General features: G+C 33.6%; 1 protein-coding gene across 5 annotated transcripts in view; it reads right to left on the reverse strand.

Annotated features, from left to right (window-relative positions):
- Positions 1-25,771, reverse strand: part of PAIP1 (poly(A) binding protein interacting protein 1) — a 52,236-nt gene that overhangs the window by 11,921 nt on the left and 14,544 nt on the right. For all 5 annotated transcript variants that reach the window (XM_077117106.1, XM_077117104.1, XM_077117105.1 and 2 more), the window contains exons 3-9: positions 23,453-23,638; positions 19,502-19,614; positions 15,598-15,709; positions 13,689-13,814; positions 4,338-4,444; positions 3,666-3,783; positions 2,881-2,935 (exon numbers count right to left, since the gene is read on the reverse strand). In XM_077117106.1, the coding sequence (XP_076973221.1) occupies positions 2,881-2,935; positions 3,666-3,783; positions 4,338-4,444; positions 13,689-13,814; positions 15,598-15,709; positions 19,502-19,614; positions 23,453-23,638 (817 nt within the window). The remainder of the gene's footprint in view (positions 1-2,880; positions 2,936-3,665; positions 3,784-4,337; positions 4,445-13,688; positions 13,815-15,597; positions 15,710-19,501; positions 19,615-23,452; positions 23,639-25,771) is intronic.

The following is a 25,771-nucleotide window of genomic DNA, read 5'->3' on the forward strand; positions in this document are numbered from 1 at the left end:
CCCTATTAATAAAATCTGAATAAAAAAAACAAAAAAACTCAAAGTTTCTGTATGACAAGAAACTATAAGCAAAATGGAAAGATAGCTACATACTGGGAGAAGATAAGTGAAACACTCAGCTGATTAGGGGATAATGTCTAGAATGCATAAGGAATTACAAATCAATAAGAGACCAAAAAAAAAAAAACCCAGTAGAAAAACGGGAAAAGTGAACTAAAAATTTTCAAAAAAAGAAATCAAAAGGCCAACAGAAACATGAAAAATTCCATTATCACCAGCAGTCAAGGAAATAAAATTTAAAATAACAGAAGATAAAATTTCCTATAATAATGAACAGTGAATAAAGAAGAATTTGCAAAATCCCCTTGGGGGAATGGCAAGAAAGGGGAAAAATTCAACTTTCCCATTTGGTGAATTCCTGATATTCTTGCAAGCAGTGGGGACAACCAAATCAATAGGCCAAGCCCTCAGTTTTGGGGTTTGTTCATATGAAACTTATCCCTGCAAAGGACAGGCTAAGCCTACTTAAAATTAGGCCCAAGAGTCAGGAACCACTTTTGTTGCTCAGATGTGGCCTATCTCTCTCTCAACCAACACTGCAAGCAAATTCACTGCCCTTCCCCTCTCTATGTGGGACATGACTCCCAGGGGTTTAAACCTCGCTGGCAATGTGGAACAGAAATCCTAGAATGAGCTGGAACTCAGCATCAAGGGATTGAGAAAACTTCTTGACTGAAACAGGGAAGAGAGAAATGAGACAAAATAAAGTGTCAGCAGCTGAGCTATTTCAAACCGAGTTGAGAGGTTATCCTGGAGGTTATTCTTACACATTACATAGATATCCCCTTTTTAGTTTAAGATGTATTAAGAGGCTAGAGGGAAGTGCCTGAAACTGTAAGAGCTGTGATCTAGTAGCCTTGTTTCTTGAAGATGAATGTACAATGATATTTTCGCAATGTGACTATGTGATTGTGAAAACCTTGTGTCTGATGCTCTTTTTGATGCTCCTTTTAGCTATGGTATGGGCAGATAAGTAAAAAATATGGATCAAAAATAAATAAATAATGGGGAAACAAATGTTAAAACAAATTGCACAGACTGAAACACTAGTGAATAATGAAAGGGAGTAATAAGGGGTACAGAAAAAAAATAGGGGGAACAAAGGTTAAAATATATTGGGTAGATGGAAATACCAGTGGTCAATGAGAGGGAGGGATAAGGGGTATGGTATATATGAGTTTTTTCTTTTTTCTTTTTATTTCTTTTTCTGGAGTAATGCAAATGTTCTAAACAATGATCATGGTGATGAATATACGATTATGTGATAATATTGTGAGCTACTGATTGTATACCATGCATGCAATGTTTGTTAAGAATGTTCATATTTGTATGTTGTTTTGGTTTGTCAATTAAAAATAAATAACTAAAATAAAAAAAATTTTCCTATAATCAGTCTGACAGAAATTAGGTGGATAATAATAAATGTTTGTGAAAAGTGTGGAGTAGGAATCCTCATTTGCTCCTGATGGAAATATTAAGAAATGCAACCATGCTGGAAAGCAATTTAGCAATGTTTAGCAAAGTTGAAAGTGTAAATAGATTATAACTCAACAATTTTACTTCTTTACCCTATGGAACTCCCACGTGTGCAGAGGATGCACACTACAGCACTGTACATAAAAACAAATAAGTCTAAACCACACAACTATCCATAAACAGGGGGATATATAAACTCTGGCTTAATCAGATTAGAGTATTATTTGGAATTTAAAAATGAATTCATTTTTATATATCTCAATATGGATAAATACCAAAGCCAATAGTGAATAAAAACCTGCAAAAGAATATGCACACACATTCAAAAATATGCACAATATGATACCATTTAGTATCATGAATACCACTTTGTGATCATAATTATTTATAGATACATATATAATGTAAAAAAACACATCACAATGATGCAAACCAAGAGTACTAATAATCTTTGAGAGGAAAATGAGGAGAGGACACAATTAGAGAACAGAATGAGTTAGCAGAATCTATATGAGTTTTATTTCTCTAAAAAAAGATCTGAAATATATATTAACAGGGCAAAATGTCTTGGTTTGATCTTTATAGTATATATACAGGTCAGTTATTTAGTGTTTTTAATGTTTCATAATTTAAAATGGAAAGTTATGCAGTCCTGCTACCTCCTTTGTATTAGGGGGATAGGATAGTTAGTGCCCACTGCCCTGAGGAAGCAAGTAAGAAACTTACAATGATAAGATGGTTTTATTTTGTTCCAAGAGCATTTAAAATAATGAAAAATAAATCCTATACCATTTTACTATTAATGGGAAAAAATTCTCTTACTCATTATGCAGTCTCACCTATAACAATTAAACGTGATCTTTCTATATATTGTCCTTTTCCGTAAAGAGAACTGCGTAGAAATTTAAGTTTTAAATTAACTTTGACTATTAATGAAATCCATAATTTTTAGTACCTACAAGTATTTATAAGTAAACACTTATTAATGGAAGTTGCTGTCTATATAGTGAATTATAACCATCTTTCCCCCTCCACTCTAACTATCTGGAAGTTTAAAAGTATAAAAACAAAGGATTATAGGAAATTTAAAAGTGATTGAGGGATTTGAGGGATTTGAGGGAATTTTCCAATCCATAATTGTTAAGTGACAAGATTATATATATATATAATAGACCTTCCATATGGTATGGTTTAAATGGTCACTGTAAACAATATTCTACATGAGACAAACCTTTACCCTAACATTTCAGAATGTGGGGAACAGGTTTCTGCTGGTGGAGACATTTTTTTTCTGTAACTTGCTCCCTTACAGAAAAACAGGGGATGGGGACTGATACAACATACCTGGATCAGCTGCAGTGAAAGGAACACCATCAGACGTATAAAATGTTGGTTCATTCTAGGATGAATCAAAGTGATCAAAATATATAATCATTCCAGAACTGATTTTTTGAAAGCACATTACCTAATGAAGCATGGCTGATGTAACTTGTCTGCAGGAGATAATGCATGAACAAACTGTTTCAAGCAGCCATTTTTATTTCATTCTATTCTCTCAAGTTCTTGTGGTTTTAACTCTCCTGTCTACTGTCTGTTACACTCACAGTGAACTATTCTGTTGTACGTTGTGATTTAATATCAGTTCATTTTTATATGCGCTCTCCACACCCACTTTCTAGGAAGAATTCCTATGATTCAGGGTGTAGGAGCATTCCCCAGTAGTTGCTTTGTGTTTGGTCATAACAGGTGCTTCAGGGCATCATTGGCCAGGTAGGCATTTTTATTTTATTAAATTTACTTCACTACAACATGCAAAGTAATTTTGAGATGCAGGCCATTGATTATGAAATCTCTGGAAATTCCGCTTTCTGGTACCCTTATGCTCACCTAGGTCCAAGCCTTATCTCCCTTGCCATAGGACTGATCTTTCTCTAGCTCACCCTTTCACTGGAGGGTTATAAGTCTTTTCTCCTCGTAATTTACCTTGTCTGCTGGTTGCCATATAACCCTAAGCCAGTGAAGAGTTATTAAGCATTAAATTCTGAGAATAGCTTTATATAACTCATCTATGCATTTCCAAATTAAATTCAAGCAACAAACCAAAACTTATAATGTGAACAATGGCATACCATAAAATAGTTTGGATCATTTTCAGGGGTCGCTTCTCTGTATGTTGAGGTTGCATGGACTCTACCCCAGTTACTTGATCGCAGTTCTACAAGTTTCAAGAGCATCTGTTTTACATCTCTGCAGGCAAAAGTCAAAAAAGAGTTATAATGCATCCCTCATAAATGTTGTTAGACCATAAAATACAAAATAGACCTAAAATTTTATTCCTGGCTCTAACATACACTTTCAATGTTCTGATTTTCCAGAAATTTTGTGATGACATAAATTTATTATTTTTTTTCAGACTTGAAATTTGTTTCACATAATTGTAGACCATGTGGTCTTTAAAGGCAGTGGCTATCCTTCAAACATTTTTATATCTTTCACTGTATTTCAGCTAACATTTGACCCAAAATATATACTGAACAAGTTAAAGTCTGGAGCATTTCATTTGTCCAGAGATTGATGTTATATCTTAGTACAGAAAAGTCTTAACTGTATCTATATATAAAAAGAATTGAACAGAAATGACCAGTGAGCAGAAGCCAAGGTAAAATATATCTTTAAGAAAATATTCCATTAAATAAATCTATTATGATTTTGATTATTTTGATGAATACAGAAGAATTAAAAATTACTCCCAAACCAAAACACTTAGATCTAGTAGCTATTTATGTTACTTCTTTTCCCACCTGCTGCAATTTGCATCTAGGACAACATTTTCAATTCTCTGAATAATTTCTTCCATATCAGTCTTTCCTTTTTCCTTCCAGGCATCTTCCAAAACTGACCCTGTCAACTAAGACAGCAGTTGTTAGTAGAATAAGGAACTCAACAGAGTAGAGGAATTCTAAAAAGTAAGATATTAGTAGCACTTGAAGGATTCTTTGAACAAGATGAATTTAACACGTCAAAAGAGATATTTCCAGTTATTTTCTACTATCTAATATTTAAGGATCTCTATACTACCTAAAGGAATGAAATATAACATTAAGTATGAATTTCATAACTTGTCAATGAATCGTTATATTTACTGTATGACCAAAATAGGCTATAGTTTTTTAATCAATATAACACTTTCTAAACCTGCTCCCTATTCCCCCCAGCAACTTCTTGCCAAAATTCAACGCCCTGTGAATCTGAAAATGGTCAACAATGGCTAAAAACCTTTAATCAGAACTGGATTCAGGAAACAAATGAATTACATAGATTTCACTTGTATTTGTTTCTTTTGGGATTTTTATTCTACATGGAACAAATTTCATTCAACTTAAAACATTCATAAAAAAAAATCAAGTAACTTTCAAATATCCTATGTTAACATAAGTAACCAAATGCTTCAGGAATGAAGCATTTTGAATAAAAAACTTTTAAATATAGGTGAAAAATGTTTTCTTTGGTAAGAAGGTGAAAATCACAGATTATTAATTCTTCCTATCATCTACTATCATTTGTGGAAACAGAAACATGACTTTGTATACCAAGGAAGCATATTTATTCTTTCTTTTAAGCATCTTTATATAGTCAAATGCAATTATCATAAACTAACTATTAAATATTTAGAGAATGCAGTTTACTGTCAAGACCAAAACACTTCAGAAAGATTATAAGTTTATAAAATGGAGTCTACTTAAAATTATATTCCAAAAGTCTCTGCAAAATGTCTCTGTAAGCGAGTGGTGAAAATAAGAAATGCGTAACTTAAAAATCAGTAGGATCCTGAAGTACCCTGGCTGGCCCACTTCCAGAGGGAGCAGAGAAATCCTCGGCCACTTACTGGGAACATGAGAGTCTGGCCCAACCTCTCTGGAAGCAAATATGAAGGACTGAACCAAGATATTCACTGCAGGCTCACTGTCCCAAAACTTGCCCGAGTGTAGAAAGCAGCTCACAGAGCTCTCTTATAGAACACATAGGATACTACTGAAAAATAGTCAAATCACAGCTCCTGGGGCAAAGGTTTGCTGATTGTAGGACATGCAGTACAATGTCTGAGGTCATGAGGAAACATTTCTCAGGGAAGAAGGGGCATTAGGATCTGTGTAAAGGGGGAATTTGTAGAGCCACACACGAGCAGAAAAGATGAGGAAGGCCCCTATCCTTTTACAACTAATTACTCTATCTCATTGTATTGACTCATAAAGGTCAATCTGCAAAGATAGGAAAGGTGTTTTATTTTCTTTCGTTTTTTTGATTAGCTCCTGGCATTCCAGGAAAACTGTCATAACACTAGCTGGATACAAGTTTAAGGAACAGATGCCTCAGAGTCTAAATACCAGCAATAACACATTAAAATATCAAAATGCCCAGTTTCAGTGAAAATTACAAAACATACAAAAGTGACAGCCCATGCAAATGAGAAGATTAAAGTGTTAGAAACCATCAGCAAGGAGGACCAGGCCTGGCACACAGTAGAAAAAGACTAAAAAAAAAAGAAGGTCCTAAATATGTTCAAAAAGCTAAAGGAAAACATGGACAAAAAAATAAAGGAAATCAGGAAAATGATAGATGAACACAAAGAGACTATCAATAGAGAGATGAAAATTAGGAAAAGTAACCAAACAGAACTGGAGATGATAGTAATAAAAATTTAAAATTCTTTAGAGGGATGCAATAGCAGACTGGAGATGTCAGAAGAAAGAAACAATGAACTTGAAAATAAGACAATTGAAATAATCTATTCTGAGGAGCATAAAGTAGAAAGGATATAGAAATGTGAACTGAGCCTAAGAGACCATCTGTGGGACACCATCAAGTGTTTCAATATATGCATTATGGGAGTCCCAGAAGAAGAAGAAAGAAAGGGGCAGAGGAATACTCAAAAGAAATAGTGGATGAAAATTTAAGTAAAAACATGAATATATACATCCAAGATGCTCAACAAACTCCATAAGGACAAACCCAAACAGACTCATTCTGTGGCACATTATAATGAAACCATCAAATGCCAAAATCAAGAGAGAATTCTGAAGGCCACAAAAGAGAAGCAACATGTCACGTACAAGGGAATCTCAATAATGTAAGTGCTGATTCCTCATCAAAAACCATGGAGCAAGAAGACAGTTGGATGACATATTTAAAGTGCTGAAAGCAAAAAAATTGCTAGCCAAGAGTACTACATCTGGCAAAACTGTCTTTCAAAAATAAGAGAGGCATTAAGACATTTCTAGATAAATACAAGCTAAAGGAGTTCATCACACTATATCAGCCCTACAAGAGATGCTAAAGGAAATTCCACAAGTTAAAAGAAAGGATGACAGATAATAGATGGATGCTGCATAAAGAAATAAAGATCTCCAATGAAGATAACAATGTAAATAAATATAAAGCCCACTGTGACTGTATTTTTGCTTTGTTAACTACACTCTTTAATTCCTAGGGAATCTAAAAGGCTAATGCATAAAATGTAATGATACATCAGTGGTTTGGGATTCATAATGTATAAACATGAAATCTGTGACCAGAACTTCATAAAGGTGGGGGGATGGAGGAGTACAGGAGCATAGTTTGTATTTACTATTAAAGTTAAGTTGGTTTCAAAGCAAATGGGATTGTATAGATTTAAGATATTAAATTTAAGCCCTATGGTAACTACAATGAAAATGTCAAAGAATATGCAAGCTCACAGAAACAGAAAGTAGAGTACAGGTTGCCAGGGGTCAAGGGAATGGAAAATTAATGTGTAATGGGTGTAGGGTTTCTGTTTGGGATAATGGGAAAGTTTCAGCAATGTAAGGGGAAATTATAAGTCTTAGCAATGTAACATTGTCAAAGTGATTAACCCCACTCAATGGTATGCTTGGGAGAGGATGAGATGGGAAAGTTAATATTGCATATATGTTTCCACAAATTAAAGGAAAAAAAAAAAGAAAACACAAAGAACAGCTAAAGAGACAATGACAATTAAATGCAATATGTGATCCTGGATGGGATCTAAAAAGGGAGGAAAAAAGGTTCAAAAGAGCATTATTAGGTTATGAACAAAAATTGGAACAGTCTATAAACTATATCAATGTGAAATTTCTTAAAGTTGATAACTGCACTTAGGAAGCTACCTAAGTGAGTATCTTTGTTCTTAGGAAATGTACAATACAGTATAAAAGTTCAAGGAGCATGATGTACACATCTACACTCAAAATGTTCAGAAAATGGATTGATGATAAGACAGACACGTAGGGCTCTGAAGAAAGAAGTAGGGTTTACATATGTATCAGTGATCCTTGATTAAAGGAAGGGAAATGATGGAAAGATGATGGTAAAGAGTGACAGGTTTACCACACACTGGTTGCTGGAAAGGTTTGGTGGTTGTTTGGTAGTCCTTAAGAGCCAGCAGGGAAGTAACTGAGTTTGTGGAATGTGCGTGAGGTGAGAATTTCATGGTAAGAATGTCTATATATGTGCATAAATTTCAACATTTAACAAAACCTCATTTTATCTTTAGGCTAAAGGTATTTTTCTTTACATAGATATACCTGTAGATTCTTGACAAACATAAATTATGCTCCTCTGTTTCCTATATGTGGAATTAAATAATTTTATATTTTTATATTCATGAAAGATTAAAATAAACATAAGTTTTTAAATTATGATGAAAAGAATGTTAAACTAAACCACTTTTAAACTATTCCAGGTTACTCAATGCTTTCAGACAAACTTCCTTAATATGTAGGCATGGAAAAGTGAAATGTATCTAACTTTCAAAATACCCAAAGAATCTGATGCTTAAGTTTAAGGAAAAAGTGGCAACACAGGTTTTCATTTGCCAATGAGACTTTAAATAAAAACACTTAAAATAGGGATTGTTCTAAGGATATATTAACTCATTTAATTCTCCCAACAATTCTGCTCCATTTTCAGATTAGGATATAGAAACAGAGAAAAGTTAAATAATTTATTTGCTGTGTATCTTCAGTAAATAGCAGAAACAGTATTCAAACCCAAGTAGTTTTGTTTCTGGAGTCCATATTCTTCAATACAGTACCAAACTGCCAAAGGACTTCAAATAAATTAAGAAACAGACTACATAACAAATGCTGTTGGAACAACTAGTTAAATATTGGGGGGAGGACAAGGCAGATGACATTATATTGCTTATGTCAGAAAAATTACTTCCAGATGACTAAGAACTGAATGTCAAAACTCAAATTCTATGATAGAGGGGGGCGGGCTGGGGGTACAAAAAGAAACCTGAAGGAAAGCTAGACGACAAAGACTGAAATGGTATAATCTAGGAATTACACCTAGAGTGTACAATGATAGTCACTAAATGTACAAATTAAAAAATGTTTTTGCATGAGGAAGAACAAAGGAATGTCAATATTGTAGAGTGTTGAAAATAGATGGTAATTCATACTTTAAAACTTAAGCTTATGTGTGAGACTAAAGCAAGAAATGTTTATTTGGTACAAAATTTACATTTTGACTAGTGCATTTCCTAATATAATTTATATGGACAGTTTAACTGAACACCATAAATGCATGGAACCTTGAATAGGGCATGAGATTTTGTAGGTTTATCCAGAGTGATGCCCCAATAAATCCCAGAATGATTTGAACAGTGAATAAAAAAACATTTGCAAAGTCCCCTTGGGGGAATAGTGAAAAGGGGTAAAAATTCAACCTCCCCATTTGGAGAATCCCTGATATTCTCACAAGCAGTGGGGACAACCAAATCAATAAGACGAGTCCTCAATCTTGGGGTTTGTTCAGATGAAACTTATTTCTGCAAAGGACAGATTAAGTCTACTGAAAATTAGGCCTAAACCAAATGGGGGGAAAGAAGTGTAATTAATAAAGCATCAGTGGCAGAGAGAGTTCAAATAGAGTTGAGAGGCTACTCTGGAGGTTGCTCTTATGCAAGCTTCAGGTAGACCTTGCTACCTATCATAACCTGCCAACACCTAATCAGGACCATTTCCAGCCAATCCAAAGGAAGACCCAGGGCAATTTATGATTCCACAAGGGTTCCTGGCACTAGAGCAACTTACCAGAAACCTACAACCTCTGGATGGGCACCTGCTTCAGATAAGTCCTGAAACCTAGCCGAGCCTCTCCAGAACATCAGAGAGTTCCATCTTCCTATCCCCTATTAGCGACAGACCCTTCCAATATCAAAAATTTAGAATTGCCATACCAAACAACCCCAATGAGAGGTATGGAAAGATCAAAGGTGATGGTAGAATTATACACAGAAGATACAATTAACAAATGAATATGAATGCTGAATTATTAAATTGATTATCTCTTTTAGTCTGCAGTATTTTAGAGCAGCTAGAAGTAAAAACCTAAAATTGTGAAATTGTAACCCATGTCAAAGTCTGAAATATGTTCTACAACTAATTGTGGTGCTGTGCTTGGAAATTTATAGCTGTTTTGTATATATGTTATTGTTCACAAAAAAAGAAGGAAAAAAAAGTCAACTGTGATGATAAGTATTTAAGCCTGCCAGCCTCCTATATTCTGGAGCAGCTAGAAGGAAAAATATGAGAGGATCATATGGCAGCCCATGACAAACTCTGAGATCTATCCTGTAACCACTTTTTGAAGAGTGCTTTGAAAACTATCACTTTTTTATTTCTTTGTTTTGTATATATGTTATACTATACAATAAAAAAAGTTAAAAAAAAAAAAAAAATTAGGCCTAAGAGTCACCTCCAAGGAACCTCTTGTTGCTCAGGTGTAACCTCTCTCTCTCTCAGCCAACATGGCAAGCTAACTCACTGCCCTCCCTCTCTCTACATGGGACATGACTCTCAGGGGTGTAAACCTTCCTGGCAATGTGGGACAGAAATCCTAGAATGAGCTGGGACTCAGCATGAAGGGATTAAGAAAACCTTCATGACTGAGAGGGGGAAGAGAGAAATGAGATAAAATAAAGTGTCAGTGGCTGAGAGATTTCAAATAAGAGTTGAAAGGTTATCATAGAGGTTATTCTTATGCATTTTATAGATATCCTCTTTTTAGTTTAAGGTGTATTAGAGAGGCTAGAGTGAAGTGTCTGAAAGTATAAAGCTGTGTTCCAGTTGCCATGTTTCTTGAAGACAAATGTATAATGATATAGCTTTTGCAATGTGACTGTGTGATTGCGAAAACCTTGTGTCTGATGCTTTTATCTACGGTATGGACAGATGACTAAAAAATATGGATTATAAGTAAATAAATAATAGGGAGAAGAAATGTTAAAATAAATTGAGTAGACTGAAATACTAGTGAACAATGAAAGGGAGTGGTAACAGGTATAGGAAAAAAATAGGGGGAACAAAGGCTAAAATCTATTGAGTAGAAGAAATACTAATGGTCAATGAGATGGAAGAGTAAGAGGTATGGATGTGTGTTTTTTCTTTTTGCTTTTTATTTCTTTTTCTGGAGTGATGGAAACGTTCTAAAAAATGATCATGGTAATGAATATACTACTATGTGATGATATTGTGAGCCAATGATTGTACACCATACACAGAATGTTTGTATGTTAAGAATGTTCATGTTTGTATGTTGTTTTAGTTTAATTAAATCTTTAAAAAACTCAAATTCTAAAATTATTCTTTTATATTTCCTGTTAATTTTGTAATTTGGAAGGAGGGAAGACCTTTGATGGGTAGGTATCAAAGTATAGTTTGTGGACGTCAGGGGTCCTGCGTCCTTTTCGGGGAGGTCAAAATTATCTTCATGATATTAAGATATTAATTGCCTTTTTTCACAGTACTTACATTTGCACTGATGGTACAAAAGCAATAGTGGGTATAATTGCTAATGCCTTAGAATAAAGCAAGGCATTAGCACCACAGTACACTAGTAGTCATTGTATTCCTCATAACCATACACTTGAAGTAAAAATGATTAGTTTTATTAATCTTTAACCCTTTAGTACATGTCCTTCTTTGTGAGAAATGGAAGCATGCATAAAGCACTTCTGCTGCAAAGTTATTTCAAGAAAAAGCATTTGTGCTACTTTAAGAGTTACAAATTGATCTGGATGTTTTGTCATGGAACACTATTTTTACTTGGAAAAAAAATGACTCAAATGTAAACTATGCTTACTCAGACTTGGGTAAATGCCAGACATTTCTCAAACAAAAAGAAGTGAATCTGTCACTTTAGGAAAAGCAAATGAAAGTATGTGCTTGCTGGCAGTGATAAAATTCAAGCCTTTAAGCACAAATTAAAATTTTGGAAAATTTCTATCTACTACTGTGAGCTTGACATCTATCTTAATACTTAGTTTTTTTGAGATTGGTGATACTAGTGAACATCATTTTGTGGATATTGTATAATGCGCCAACATTTGGAAGATCTACCTAAATTAATGGCCCAGTATTTTCCAAATAACCAATGCAAGACTGGTCATGCGTAAGTAAAAGATCCATTTTAAGTACAAGACAGGCCAATGGATTTTAATGTAACAGAGTATGAAAAGCTCTATGATATTTAAGATTCCAAACACAGCTAACCTTTAGGAAATAGCTATCTGAGTTTTGGTGTGATATCAATAAAGACTATCCATAAGTATCTGAAGAGGATATTAAAATACTCCTCTCTTTTCCAACTACAAAATCTGCATGAGGCCAGATTTTCTTTACATCATTCAACCAAAATAACATATTGCAATAGTGCAGAAGCATATTAGACCTGAAGCTGTCTATTAAGTCAGAAATTAGAGATTTGTAAAACAATGTTCCTTTTCCCACTATTTTGTAAAAGTTATGTTTCATAATATGAGATTATATTAAAATCAGTCAGTGAATTTTAATGTCTCAATTTTAATGTCAAATACAGTAAACATTTATTGATAGATAAAACTTGCAAAAACAAAAGATCACTGGGGTCCTTATTTAAGATGGTAAAAAACAAAGCTCGTTGGTGACAGTAAAGGGATCCAAGTTTAAGAGACTCTATCCTTAGCAAAATCATAGGTATCAGCCCTAAAATAAAAAAAAGGGGCAGGGGGATCTGACTACATAAAAATGTAAGGAAGCTCTAGGGTAAAAGGTATTTTGGCTAAAGTTAAAGGGTTAAACAACTGACCACAAAAAGGATTATGCAACAGGCAGCAAATACAGAAGCTCTGAATTAAAACACAACCACTACCTCCACTGGGGGGAGAAATGAATTAAGGATATAAAGTTAATTCATTAAAAACTAATAAACTGGGGCCATGGTGGCTCAGCAGGCAGGAATGCTTGCCTGTGATGCCAGAGGACCTGGGTTCGAATCCCGGTGCCTGCCCATATTAAAAAAAAAAATTAAAAAACAAAAAACTAATAAACCTGAAAAATTCTTGAATTCATTAGTATTCAAGAAAACAAAAATCAAAGTGAGGTTTTGATTTTATTCATTACCTATCGCAAAACCCAAGACTGATTACAACCATCACTGAGAAAGAAATGGGGAAAGAGGTATATTCGTTCACTATTGCTGGGAATATACTATGGTTCAGTCTTTGGAAAAGAAATCTGACATTATTTACCAATTTAAAGTACACATGCTTGTTGACCGACCAAATCTGTGTATATGAATTTGGCCTACAGAAATATATGTACATATGAAGACATGATAAAAAATTACTAAGCACAGCACAGTGGCTAAAGTGAAAATAACCCAAATGCTGACTGAAAAGAGTGGATAAATAATGCACATGCACACAATGGAATACTAAGAAACTATGAAAGAGAGAGGTAGAGTTGTGTGTGTGTTGCTATGGAAAGATCCAAAATCTTTCCGTTGGTAGAAAAAAAAGCCACAACAGAATAAGATCCCATTTACCAGAGTACACATACCAACAAAGGAAGGGAAGAAAACAGGAATATACAAATGGTGGTAGGGTGAAGGCCTTTTTTTTAACTTCTGAATTTTGTGATTTATATTAAACAACAAATATATAACTGGTTTTCCAATATCTAAATAAGGGCAAGGTAAAATGTTAATATTTAACTTAAAGTAACACAATCTTGAATTCATTTGTTCATTATATATACTTTTCTTCTTCTAAATTATACATGGAAGGGGCAAAACAGTTAAATTTAAAAAAAAAAGTAAGTAAAACCTACCTTCAATAATTTTACCGCACAAATTAAGTTATCATCCACAGGATTAGAAAAGAGGGCATTTAGCAACTCCCGAAGACCAACCTGAAGAATATCTGCTCTTGTAACCTGTCCATTTGTTCCCTTGATCTTTCAGGACAAAAGAAAATTAAAAACAAGTATGCCAAAATATAAAACAGATATAAAATGGTCTAATAAGGTATAGGCAAAATAAGTTTTAGTTAAAAAAGTAGAAAAATCAGGAACATACTCTGGTATGACAGAACTTAGAATTAGTTTATATGTAACTAAGACTTCTAATAAAACTACTAAACAAGAGATAAAATTTATTTCATTCATCGTATAAAATATAGTCAGGATGATTTAAGTCCAGTTTAAACTTATTGCTTCATAAGTTATTTCATAATTAAAAGTTACTACCTTTGAACTCAGAGCATTTTATTTATACTTCTTATAGTATTTTAAAATATTCGATCTTGTATTAGAGTATTGTTCCTATCTTAGCTCTCCTGCGAAAGGAATTTTAGGTTTGGGAGTCATTATCTTTACACTCCCCAGAGACTTAGTATTGTTACTTCCCCACAGGAAATGCTCAACAGCATTCTGAAAAGAACTCATTTAACACAACATTTTAATTTATTGGTCTTATTTTGGTTTTCATAAAATTAGACTGAAAAATGATAAGCCACGAGATTTTTTTTTTAATTCAGTTTACTTGTGGTAAAAGGGTTACCTGTGGTTTAGATAAAGACCTTTTACATGTACTGACTGAGATCACAATTGATGGGGTATCCATGTGTCTTTGTAGTGGTGTTTATGATATTAAATCTTCAAATCAGAGCTTAAGAAGGTATAAACCTATACCCAGAATTCACTAGCCAACAAAAAGAACATTACACAGTAATGGTCAGCCTCTTATGCTGCCTACTAACAAACATACTCAAATATTCACATTTCACAAACACATTTAGGTGAAGATTTTGTACAACTGCATTTTTTTTAATGCTCAAGTTATTTTAATAAAACAGACATAAAATATAAACCAAAATTTTATACACTTCAAAATTTTTTTTAATTTTCAAAAATCTGGATTAGTCAAGCAGCATGTACATAAATCAAACCAAACAATAATTACAAAAAAGAAAATCAACACTCAGAACACCATGCAAATTGTTAACAGACTCTGCTAAACACTTAACAACTGGAGGGCTGGACTAGGAGAACAAGAAGAGTCCTTCCAACTGGGATACCCTATGACAGGGAGATTTTCCACCTCCTTCCCCTCATGTGCAACCTCATGCACACATGTACAGACATTACTGTGGGCAAAAAGAAGCTGCGGATATGGTCCAATAAAATCATTCAAGTTACAATCATTTTCTACATTGAGAATCATGTGTACAACTGCATTTTATGTGGATGATTTATAAAATAAGATAAAGAAGTAATCTTCTGGTAAATTAGGGTGAAAAGCCAGAAATTCTAGTCTCTTTCTTCTTCACTCACTCAAAACTTGTGTTCAAAAGGTTAGTTGCTTCAGGCACCATTTGAAAGTCAATATTTCTAAATATACTAAATATTTATGATGCAAAGACTCAAAAAGTTATAATTGGCTAAACTTCAAAAGCTTAAACTTGCAGGCAGTCCAATTTCCCAAAAGTAAAGACTTTAAAAAGCTCAGTAACTACTTCCTAACATTTTGACCATTAATAGGATAAGCAAATGTTCCTCATGTTCCCTTTGAGTACAGACATTACCACCAATAGGTACTGAAGCCTTAGTTTCTCTCCCATTTCTCCTCTTCCATTCCACTCTTAATGTGACAGAAGTATAATGTGAACACAAACTCCTTATTGAAATCAATTTATGTTCTCAGGCTTTATCAGGACTTAAAAGAAAAATTTCTACTCACCTCCAGGTTAAGATAAAGTTCTCCTAGAAAGAGGACAAACGCATGAAATCGTTTTCGAGTCATTTCATCCCCTTTTGCAGCTTGGTCTTTAACTTCATATTCAGTCCGACATCTAATAAAAGACATAACTTTTATAAACTCATACCAATTTGTTTTTCAAATAATCAAACAAGGTGACCACTTCTCAGTTTGGTTGTGTGCAAGCAATTCAGAGGCAAGCACAACAGTCCCAATACCCTGACTTTCTATAATAAAGAAAAACATGTTCCTATCTGTTGTAGAGACCAGACTATATATTATCTTTTATTACTAAGACTAACAGTTTTAGGAAAATGATAGAAATAGTTAGTTGAAAGTAAAACTATAGATCAAGTCTATAATATGGTCACAGCACACTGGCACCAAAACAAAATATTAAAAAAAAAGCATCACCTCATATTATTTATTTTTTATAGACTTTTCGTTAAGAATGTACTGTTTTTACTAAAATTGTCAACTGTGAAATTTTCTACTCTTTCGGAATATAAGAAATTTCAAAAAGATCTCTAAAAGAATAAATATATAGATGATCTCCAACTAAGCTTAAAATAAAGTGATTCTTTTTAAGTCAAGTTCATTATCAATTTCTACTATACAAAGCAGAAAGTATTATAGTAAAGAAAAATACATGAACTGAAATAATATTGAAAGCAATTAATTTGGCTTCTATTTCCAATGGAGATGGAAGGTTTCAAATAACTTAATTTTCCCTTGCTCTGTTTTCAGTGACTAGGCCTATGTGCCCCACATAGATGATAAAAAGAAATCCTCTTCTCAAAGTTTACAGACATAGTTCCTACAAGTATCTTAAAAAAAAAAAAAATCAATAAACTTGGCATTGCCTGCATCAATGAATTATGGTGTCAGCTATCAGTACTGAAATGGATTTTTAAAATGAACTTGAAAAGTTTATCATAGAGGGCAGGCAATGGTGGCTCAGTGGCAGAGTTCTCGCCTGCCATACCGGAGACCTGGGTTTGATTCCTACAGCCTGCTTATTTATGCAAAAAAAAGTTTATCATAGAAAAACAGATATTTTTAAAACTTCTTCAGAGTCAGAATATAGAATATAGGTTATTAAGGGACAGGGTGGGGATCGAGAAGTTAAGTCTTAAAATATAGAAAGTTCCTATGTGGATGATGGAAATGTTTTACTAATGGATGGATGGTAGCGATAGTAGCACAAAATTGTGAATGCAATTAAGAACATTAAAATATATCTGTACATGATTAAAAGGGGAAATGCTAGATTGTACTTTTGGTAAAAGATCTAAAATTTTTTTAAAATCCATGGGACTGTACTACACAAACAATTAACCCTAAGTTAAACTATGGACTTCAATTAATAGTACAATTATAAAAATGTTTTATCAATTTTAACTAATGTTCCACACCAATGCAAGAGGATGGTGGGGTGATATATGGGAAACCTGTATTTTATGCATAATTGTTCTATAAATCTACAACTTCTCTAATAAAATTTTTTTTAAATGTATCATTACAGTATGAAGCATTTTCTTTTTTTTATTGATAAATTGGTGAGACAACTCTGGGAAAATCATTTGTCTTATAGAACCAATTTTGATGGTTTTTTTTTTAAGAAAAGAAACTTATGGAGACTAATGGCTTCCTTATATCAGGGTCCCAGTTTAAGTTAGCTTTGTAAAAAAATAAAGAGAGGAAGAAGAGGAAGAGAAGAGAAAAACAAAACATCTCTTGCCCAAGAATTTATTTTGCAGCAATCTGTGAACCAACCATAAACTGACATAGCTTATTATACCCATGTGGCCAATTCCAATATTTACAGAGCTATGTTAAATTAGTAAACTCTTCTTTTCAAGTCAGATATGGTACGATTTTGTAACTTTTCACAAACATTAAATTAATTCTTCATCAGCAAAAAAAATTTGAGCTATCTATTAATAGCATACTCTAGTTAATAATGGAAACTATCAGTTAATTAATGCTAACTCAGTAGTTACCCAAGTTGATTGTTCTCCTTTCTCTTACGCATTGCAGAGTAAGCGCTTGATGAAATGACCTCATTTTGTTTTATAAATGCTATGGCTATTAGATTTTACACTAAGATATCAATGTACATGCAAAAGTAAATCTCTACCCCCATACATGGTTGATTATTTAGAGAAAAAACCCTAAGCTTAAGTTAAAAAATTTTTAGTCATAAAAACAATATATATTTATTTCAGAAAGATTAAAATACAAAAAAATGAAAGAAAAAAGTCACTTATAAGACCACCGTAACCCAGAGATAACTGCTGTGAAGTTAACTTCCTTTCTGTCTTTTTCAAAGTATATATATATATTTCTAAATGAGGTAGGAGAATTATGTGCTTCTTGTCACTTGTAATATTATTAACATTTCTCTACATCAGTATCTTGAACAGCATTATAGTATTATAGAAACACATGCAGGGGTAAAGAGTCAAATAGAATCAGAAGGGTGGTTCCCAACCCATGGCTGCACAGCAAAATCAGTTTGGGGAGCTTTAAAAAAACATACCCAGGCTCCATCTCAGTCCAGTTACACCTGAATTTCCAAGAGTGGAGGTGCAGTCTCAGCTCTATTTTAAGTCTTTAAGTGATTCTAAGCCAGGGGTGAGAAGTGCTGGGGAATATAAGCAAGACTTTCTGCCATCCTACCACATCTTTCCAGAAGTTATAATTTGCATTTCTTTATTAACATTTGAGTAAATATATCTTTTTATAAATTTTTCATTTATACTTTTCTGAACTGTACCTATTCAGAGCCATACCAAATATTTCTCTTGAAATATTGGTCTTTTTCTTACTCATTTTCAGGAGGCCCCCTTTCTTCATAGTAAATAAGCTCATTATCATGCATTATAAATATCCCTAATTTTACTTTACTTCATATAAACTTAAGCTCGCCCCTCAAAAATACTATTCTTTGGTCTATGCAATTAAATTTATTTCTTGTTTTAGTTTAGAGCCTCTGGATCATACCTTGCTTTAAAAAGGCTTTACCAATCCAAGACTTTTGCTTCCCAAATTTCTCCCTAGTATTCACTGTTTTAAGTACTGAAGCAGGAATCCATATTTGTTTTTTCTCAAATGGATAGCCAGTTGTGCCACGAACACAATTTATTTTTCACATATGCATTTGAAGTACTATAATCATTAAAAGCTTAATTTTCAAGGATTATCTGGGGTCTACTTTTGGATTCTATTCTGCTTCACTGCAGTTTAACCATAGGATGTAACACTTTGCAACCACTAAAAATAACTTCAAAGAACTAATGAATGAAATCAATAAACTTGAAGACAATCTTGTTACTAAATAAAACAAGCAAGGAAGAATAGCAAAAAGAAGGTTCTACAAAAGAAATGAATGGGTAACTAACCAGACTAGATATAAAAAAAATTCGAGCTAAAGTAAAATAATGAAACAAACAATCAATAGAATATAATGAAAATGCTGAATCAAACCCAAATACAAGGATACTGTGTGATAAAGTTAGCAGTTCAAATCAACAGGAAAAGAATGGATTTTTTTTAAAAGTAGAATGAAGAAAAACTAGTTAAATGTGTGGCAAGAAATAAAATTAGATACTAACTCAAACCAAAACTATAAAAGCACTAGGACATAAAAGGAACCATTTTTTAAATCTTGGAAAAAGAAAGCCCAAAGCCAAAGGTGCAAAGACCGTTACTAAAAAAAAAATGATGTAATTTAACCATATATTTTTAATACTATACAAGTAAGAATGATCCATCTTATCTATCCCCACCACTTTCTATAATGTACTATCTTCAGAAAAGAGGAACAGTCAAATTCTAGCATGTTTAGAAGTAATTTTCTTATATTTAATATATTCACACTGACCTCTGAAGTAGCAATTGGCGAAAGTTGCCACTCTGTGGGCTAATTGTCAGATGATGAGACAGGTAATTACACAGGCGAGCTCCCATGTAAGAGAAATTTGGGATAGATGTGGCCTTTTAAAAAGAAAGAAGTTTTATATGACACAGATACCAAGTCACTAATGCAAACACTTAACAACAACATTCTCTAAAAGGAAAACATTTATGCTACCCACACTACTGATGATATTGTACGGAAAAAGTACAATATATCCCTCCCAATCTTACACCGAGAACCATGATAAGTACAAAGAAAAATGTTTAAGGCAAATTCTTTCCTCATTCACCTGAGATTATCAGAATGCAAATGATGCCTGTCTAGGCTAAGCTATTTTTATATCAAATATGTACCCACAGCTGTCTGCATAATGACTATTATGAATGAGAAGAATATTTTGCCAAATTACTATTGGTGCTTCTTAGGGACAAGGCAGCAAATAATCTGGCACTAGCAGTCTAGAATAAGATTCCCAGGCCCCATACTTCGTGACTCAGGGATCACTAATCCTCACTGATCCTCATTTTCTTGATACTTGATACCCGGGCATGAGAAACTAACTTAAACTTTTAGAAGAAAGTAAATCAAAATCAATAAGCTATTTTAAAAAATAGGACAGAGAAAAAACATATATCAAAAACTGTTTGATATACTCAAAGTAGTACTCAGAAAGTTTAGCTTTCATTGAATTTTCAAAGAAAAATAATAGGAATATGACTTATCACCTAATGAATGGTATGTAAAAAAAACACACATTAGGAGGTTAACGCACTTGCCCAACGTTACAAAGAATTGAGATTTAACAAATGGCCTAGTGCCCTCCTATCTCCACTTGGCTGTACTTACTAGCTGTGGTAACCGTATACAAGTTACTTAACCCACCACTCTGTACCAATTTCCTTTTGAATAAAAATGGAGATAACAGTAATATTCCATAATCACTGAGAATTAAATGAGTTAACTACATGTCAAATGTCTAGCAGTGCCTAACATACTGTAAGAACTTTTTTCTTTTTTCCAACTGAATGTACCTTTATTTTCCATGATGTAATCCAGCCTACATAGAAAAGTACTCACACTCATGACCAATATCTTCTTATTTCCATTTGGTATTTCACTGAAAGACTGGCATATCATTTTGCTCAAAATCACATAAAGTCCCCCCCCAAATTAATCCAGGGGTTTTCTCAAACAATACGTTTGTAAAAACTTTTAATTTCTAATTATTTCCTTACTCAAATGGGATCTTGTTTCTCATCAAGGGAGAAACCACCAATTTCGCCTGACATCAACAATTAGCTGATACTACAAATCCTGAAATCTAAAAATTATACTTTTTCCCATTACTGGCATTGCCTGCTTTCCTTTAGTTTACTTTAAAAATTATCACACATATGGTTTAAGGAATTAAGAAGTTCTATGAGGCTTATTAAACAGTTTCTTACTACCCTACCTACCCATCCATCCCACCCTCATTTTACTCTCCTAGGCAACCCGCATTCAATTCTTTCAGCTAAAAAGGTTTTTAACCTCTCCATGCTACAGGATTTTCTTATTCTTTCCCCACCACAGACGATGAACATTTAGTTTTCACCCTGCTTTCATCCATCCTATTCTACATATTTCTCACACCCTCCAAATTTTACTTATTAGTTTGTGCTTCCATTAAAGCTATTTAAATATTGAGCTAGTCCTCTAACTTTCCTTTTTCTTATTCTACATTTCTGTGTCTTGCCATTTCTACTTTCTGAAAGAATACCTCAAAAAATCTCTCTTGGTTGTTTCAGTTTTATCATTTCTAGGTCCCAAGAATGTTTTGTTGTGGTACTTAAAAAAAAAAAGTATCCAATTCTAATTTCATGGGTTATTAATAATTCCCCTGCTCCATACATAGTAATATTATAGTAATATGTGTCTTCAAGTTGCTCTATTTCAGTTTTGTCTTCCATATTTTACACTTTCTTCAAATGTCCAAAGGTTCTTCATTCATACGTAAGAGTAGGACACTAAAAAGCCTTTTAGAGATGTGGATCCATGGATGTATGGAATGTTAACTATGAGACTTTATTATAGTGTAATCTATAATAAACTTCATTTCCTTGAGAAGCCCCTGATGTCGATAACATTGTCCTCTCTGTAAGATCCCAGAGAAATGTTCTCTGATCTTCTAGCTATCAGAATTAAAGTCACATGGTATAAAAAGGCTAAAGATCTACACATTTAATATATGTAAAATTTCACTTAAATTCTCTTTTCACTATTATGACTCCTAAGCTCAACTGGGCCTAATCCAGACGGATTCCACACTCTAAATAAAACTTCCAACTGGCTACTCAGAACAAAGGATCAAGGGGGTGTAATTTTTTAAAACTTCAAGCAATCTTTTTTAGCCTTATACCATCCTTATTCTAGAGGCTTTTGAAGATTTTGCATTGTAAAGTAGGGCGATTCTCTGCTTTCCCTACTACTAGACTGGAATTCAAGTTTTTTTTTCTTAATCTGCCTAGTCAGTTGCCACTCACTCACATGCTTTCTAGTCTCCAAACTTGGTGCATATATTTCCTTTCCTCTTGTCCTTGTCAATCTCTGCCTTTTAAAAATCCCCATACTGTCATTTCAGTGGTATTTGGAGGGGGTAGGGATAGGGATCAAAACTGAATATATATGTTTAATCTACCATCTTGTACCATCTTTTGTTAGTGGTTAAAAGTAGGTTTCCATAAATTCCCTCAATGAAATTTAAAGGCTATTGTTAAATATGACCACAGAATGTTAAAACTTTAAATAATACTGACTACATAATACAGAACTGGCTTTCAAACAATTACAGAAATAGTTGCAGTTTTGTCAGGTCATACCTCTCCACCTAGCCCTGAAGAGTTATAATCATGCAGCATATTGAAAAGTCAAGACCAAATAAAGGAGAAACCAGAAAAATAATAAAAAATAAGTACAATTCTTCCATTTTCCTATCTATTATTCCATTTCAATTCACTGGGAAATTGAAAGCAGGAATCAGGACAGAGCAGTCATATGGTCCTAAAATGTAAGGTATTTCCTGAAACCTGAGAGTTGGTTAGGTAATCTTGGAGTCTAGCAACAATTCAAAACAACTTGGAAAAGTAGCCAAATGAAACACTGAGTAGGATAAAATCATCAACTTGTTATCACAATCACCCTTTCATATTCTAAATTTGAGGTACTATTTTAGCAATGACAAAGAACATACAGTTTATATTTCTACTTACTTCTTGCTCTATTTTTGGCCAGTCTTGCACATAATTTACCATTAGAACATTTTCCTTTCTAAATCTAGTGTATCTACTGCACTTTTCCCTTAAAATGACATTATTAATGATGGATCAAAACACAACTTTTAACTGTGCAGAAACATGTCTGGACTGACAAGGCATTCAGGCTATTTAAAAATTAAGATGTATAAATCCTTGAAATTTTTAAAAGGAAAGTAAGAGAAGTACAAATGTTAAGACTCAAGACAGGGTGTTTTTAAACCCCTGTTAGTCTTTTTAAAACAGACTAACATTTTCCCATGATGCTTTTCTCCTCTATCCCAAAAACACTACAGACTAATAACTAGGAGAAAAGAATCACAAGACTTTTTAATACATTGTTAATTTCAGAAACTATAGAACAGAGCCCCCCCCAAAAAACTGTAATGCTTATGTAGTCTTCCTCATGAATGCGCAAAGCTCCTTCCAAAAGCCTACACAGTGCCTAAACTACACAGTGAATGTGCAGACCAGCCTAGCTTTCTAAGTCAAGAATTTGACACAAGTGAGTTAATAGTTGTGGAGGCAGGAGAATGTAAACCTGCCCTCCCCCAAAGAGAAGTAGTCACCATCCTTGGGATTCAAGGAAGTTATGCAAAGAATCAAGTACTATCAGCCAACCAACCTGTTGATATATGAGTTCCACAAGTTCTTGCAAAGCATCATCTGTTGTAACCCAGCCATTCAGGGTCTCTGCAAACTGTTCGATATCAGTTTCAAAACTGCCAGGTTGCTCTGTAAGATGATTCAAAAAGTCCTGAACATATTCTGATAGAGTGGGATAATCCTCACAACCATCCTCATAAGATTCCTGTAGATTAAAAATTAAAATTAAAAAAAAAGATTATAGTACATGCAACTGGCTAAAACTAACATGAGGTGACTCTAGGTTGGAAAGTTTCCAGTGCAAATATTTTTTAAAGGATAATTCACATAACTGTATTAAAGAAAATAACCAATTTTAAAAAGTCTACTGAGATATCCTTCTTCCTTGCCTAAGAGCCAAAGTTTTAAGACTGTATTTAGTTGGGTAGGGAAGTATCTTCTCATCCCTTTAGATGTATAAGATGGCTGATAAATGAAGTTTAAACAAAATTTCACTACAATACCATATCAAAAATCAGTGTCTCATATATTTATGGATGAAATGAGATCTAGGATTTGCTTCAAAATGGGAGGGGAAAAGCAGGACCAAGAATATAGAAACAAGAATCGTTACATGTGGCTAACTTAAGGCCATAAGGATTCACTATACCATTCTCTATCCTCTTACAAATGTTTGATCAAGAAGGTCAGAAAAGAAAACCTAGTAAGGTCTATTATCTATCTGTTAATCCTCAAAGACAGGGTAAAGCATGCAGCTGCTCAAATTTTCACGGATACAGTGGTAGGAAACTTTTTGGCTGCTATATCCAGGTTTCTAACCAATCTTGATAGTAACAGTAATTGCAAGCTAATGTTCTCCCTATTGTCACCTTTAGTAATTCCCACCCCTTTAATTACTGACAGAAGGATAAGCAGGGTGAGCTGTGCAAAGGTATAAAACTAGAATAGCAATTTCTTATATTCTCAATGCTTGAAATACCATCCAAAGCATTTTAAAGTTTACTTAACAGTTATGATTTAACAATAACTTTAATGCCTGATGAAACTTATCCTTCTTCAAAGAGTCAAATGGGAAACCATATGTATAGAAGGATCTTATAAAGGGGTTGAGTTCTAAAGTCAGTGAGTGCACAAAGGAAAAAAAAAAATCATACATAGTCAAAAATACCCTCAGAAAAACTCCATGTGGGAAACAGACATGCAATTTTAATAGAAAGACTAACACGGACAGGTACTGCTCCAGTGTTGGTACTGAATGCTATTTCTTCAACTGACCACTATCATTTAGAGGCCATGTTGCACAGTTTTTATATATTTTTAGATACAAAGTGAAATTTAACATGACAAGTTGCATGTATTATGAGAGACACTGGGGAAATAAGACCAGGTGCAGGAATAGCAGATTCATGGGTTCATATCATGCTCATATGGTGTGCTTAAAGCAGAATAGCAAGTAAATTTCTGCACATTAAATTTTTGTCTGATAAAACAGTTGAATCTAAGTTAAATGACTCTACTGTAAAATAAACAAGTCATTAAATAGTGATATTGACAAAAGTCACATTCATTAGTCATAAATGTTACCAGCTGTGTGACTGAATGAGTAACTACTGTGGTTCCTTTTCCTTACTTGTAAAATGGGGATAATAGTACCTTGCTCAGAGGATTGGTCCAAGGATTACATAAATGAATTAATGTTTCTCTTCCTTACTTGTAAAATGGAGATAATAGGACCTACCACAGAGGACTGTTCTAAGGATTAAATGAGTTAATGTTTTTAAGCCCCTGGAACTGTGACTGGTAGATAGTAAAGCACTAACAAATTTTAACAAATTTCATCTTTAAATTTCTAGAATACTGAAATGTATTCCAAATGAAACAGCCGTATACATATTAAATGCAAACAAAAAGTAAAATGATAAAACTATGCTTCTGAGCACCTAAGATGGCACTCTAATTAATTGATAAGCCAATAGCCACCAACTGCATGTATAATATGTGACAGACACTGGGAGGGCTTAACATACTTTATCACATTTAATCCTAAGTATTATTATTATCCACCTTGCACAGATGAAGAAACAGTAGTTTGTGGTTAAGCTGCTTCAGTTATGCATTCAAAACTATTTGAGTACTGAGGGCCTCCAGTCTAGGCACTGGAGGTACACTTGCTACAGGAATAAACTGGACAAAGTCCTCCTCTCATGGAGTTTAGGAAGACATACTGAGATGCTGAAATATACTACCACCACCAAAAAAAAAAGCAGGGAAGGATCCCGAAGAGTTAATATCTAAACTGAAACAGAGGGGAAAAAAAGAGCCAGCCATAAAAAATACC

The sequence above is a fragment of the Tamandua tetradactyla genome, chromosome 9 (assembly GCF_023851605.1).
Source record: "Tamandua tetradactyla isolate mTamTet1 chromosome 9, mTamTet1.pri, whole genome shotgun sequence".
In the NCBI taxonomy this organism is placed as follows: Eukaryota; Metazoa; Chordata; class Mammalia; order Pilosa; family Myrmecophagidae; genus Tamandua; species Tamandua tetradactyla.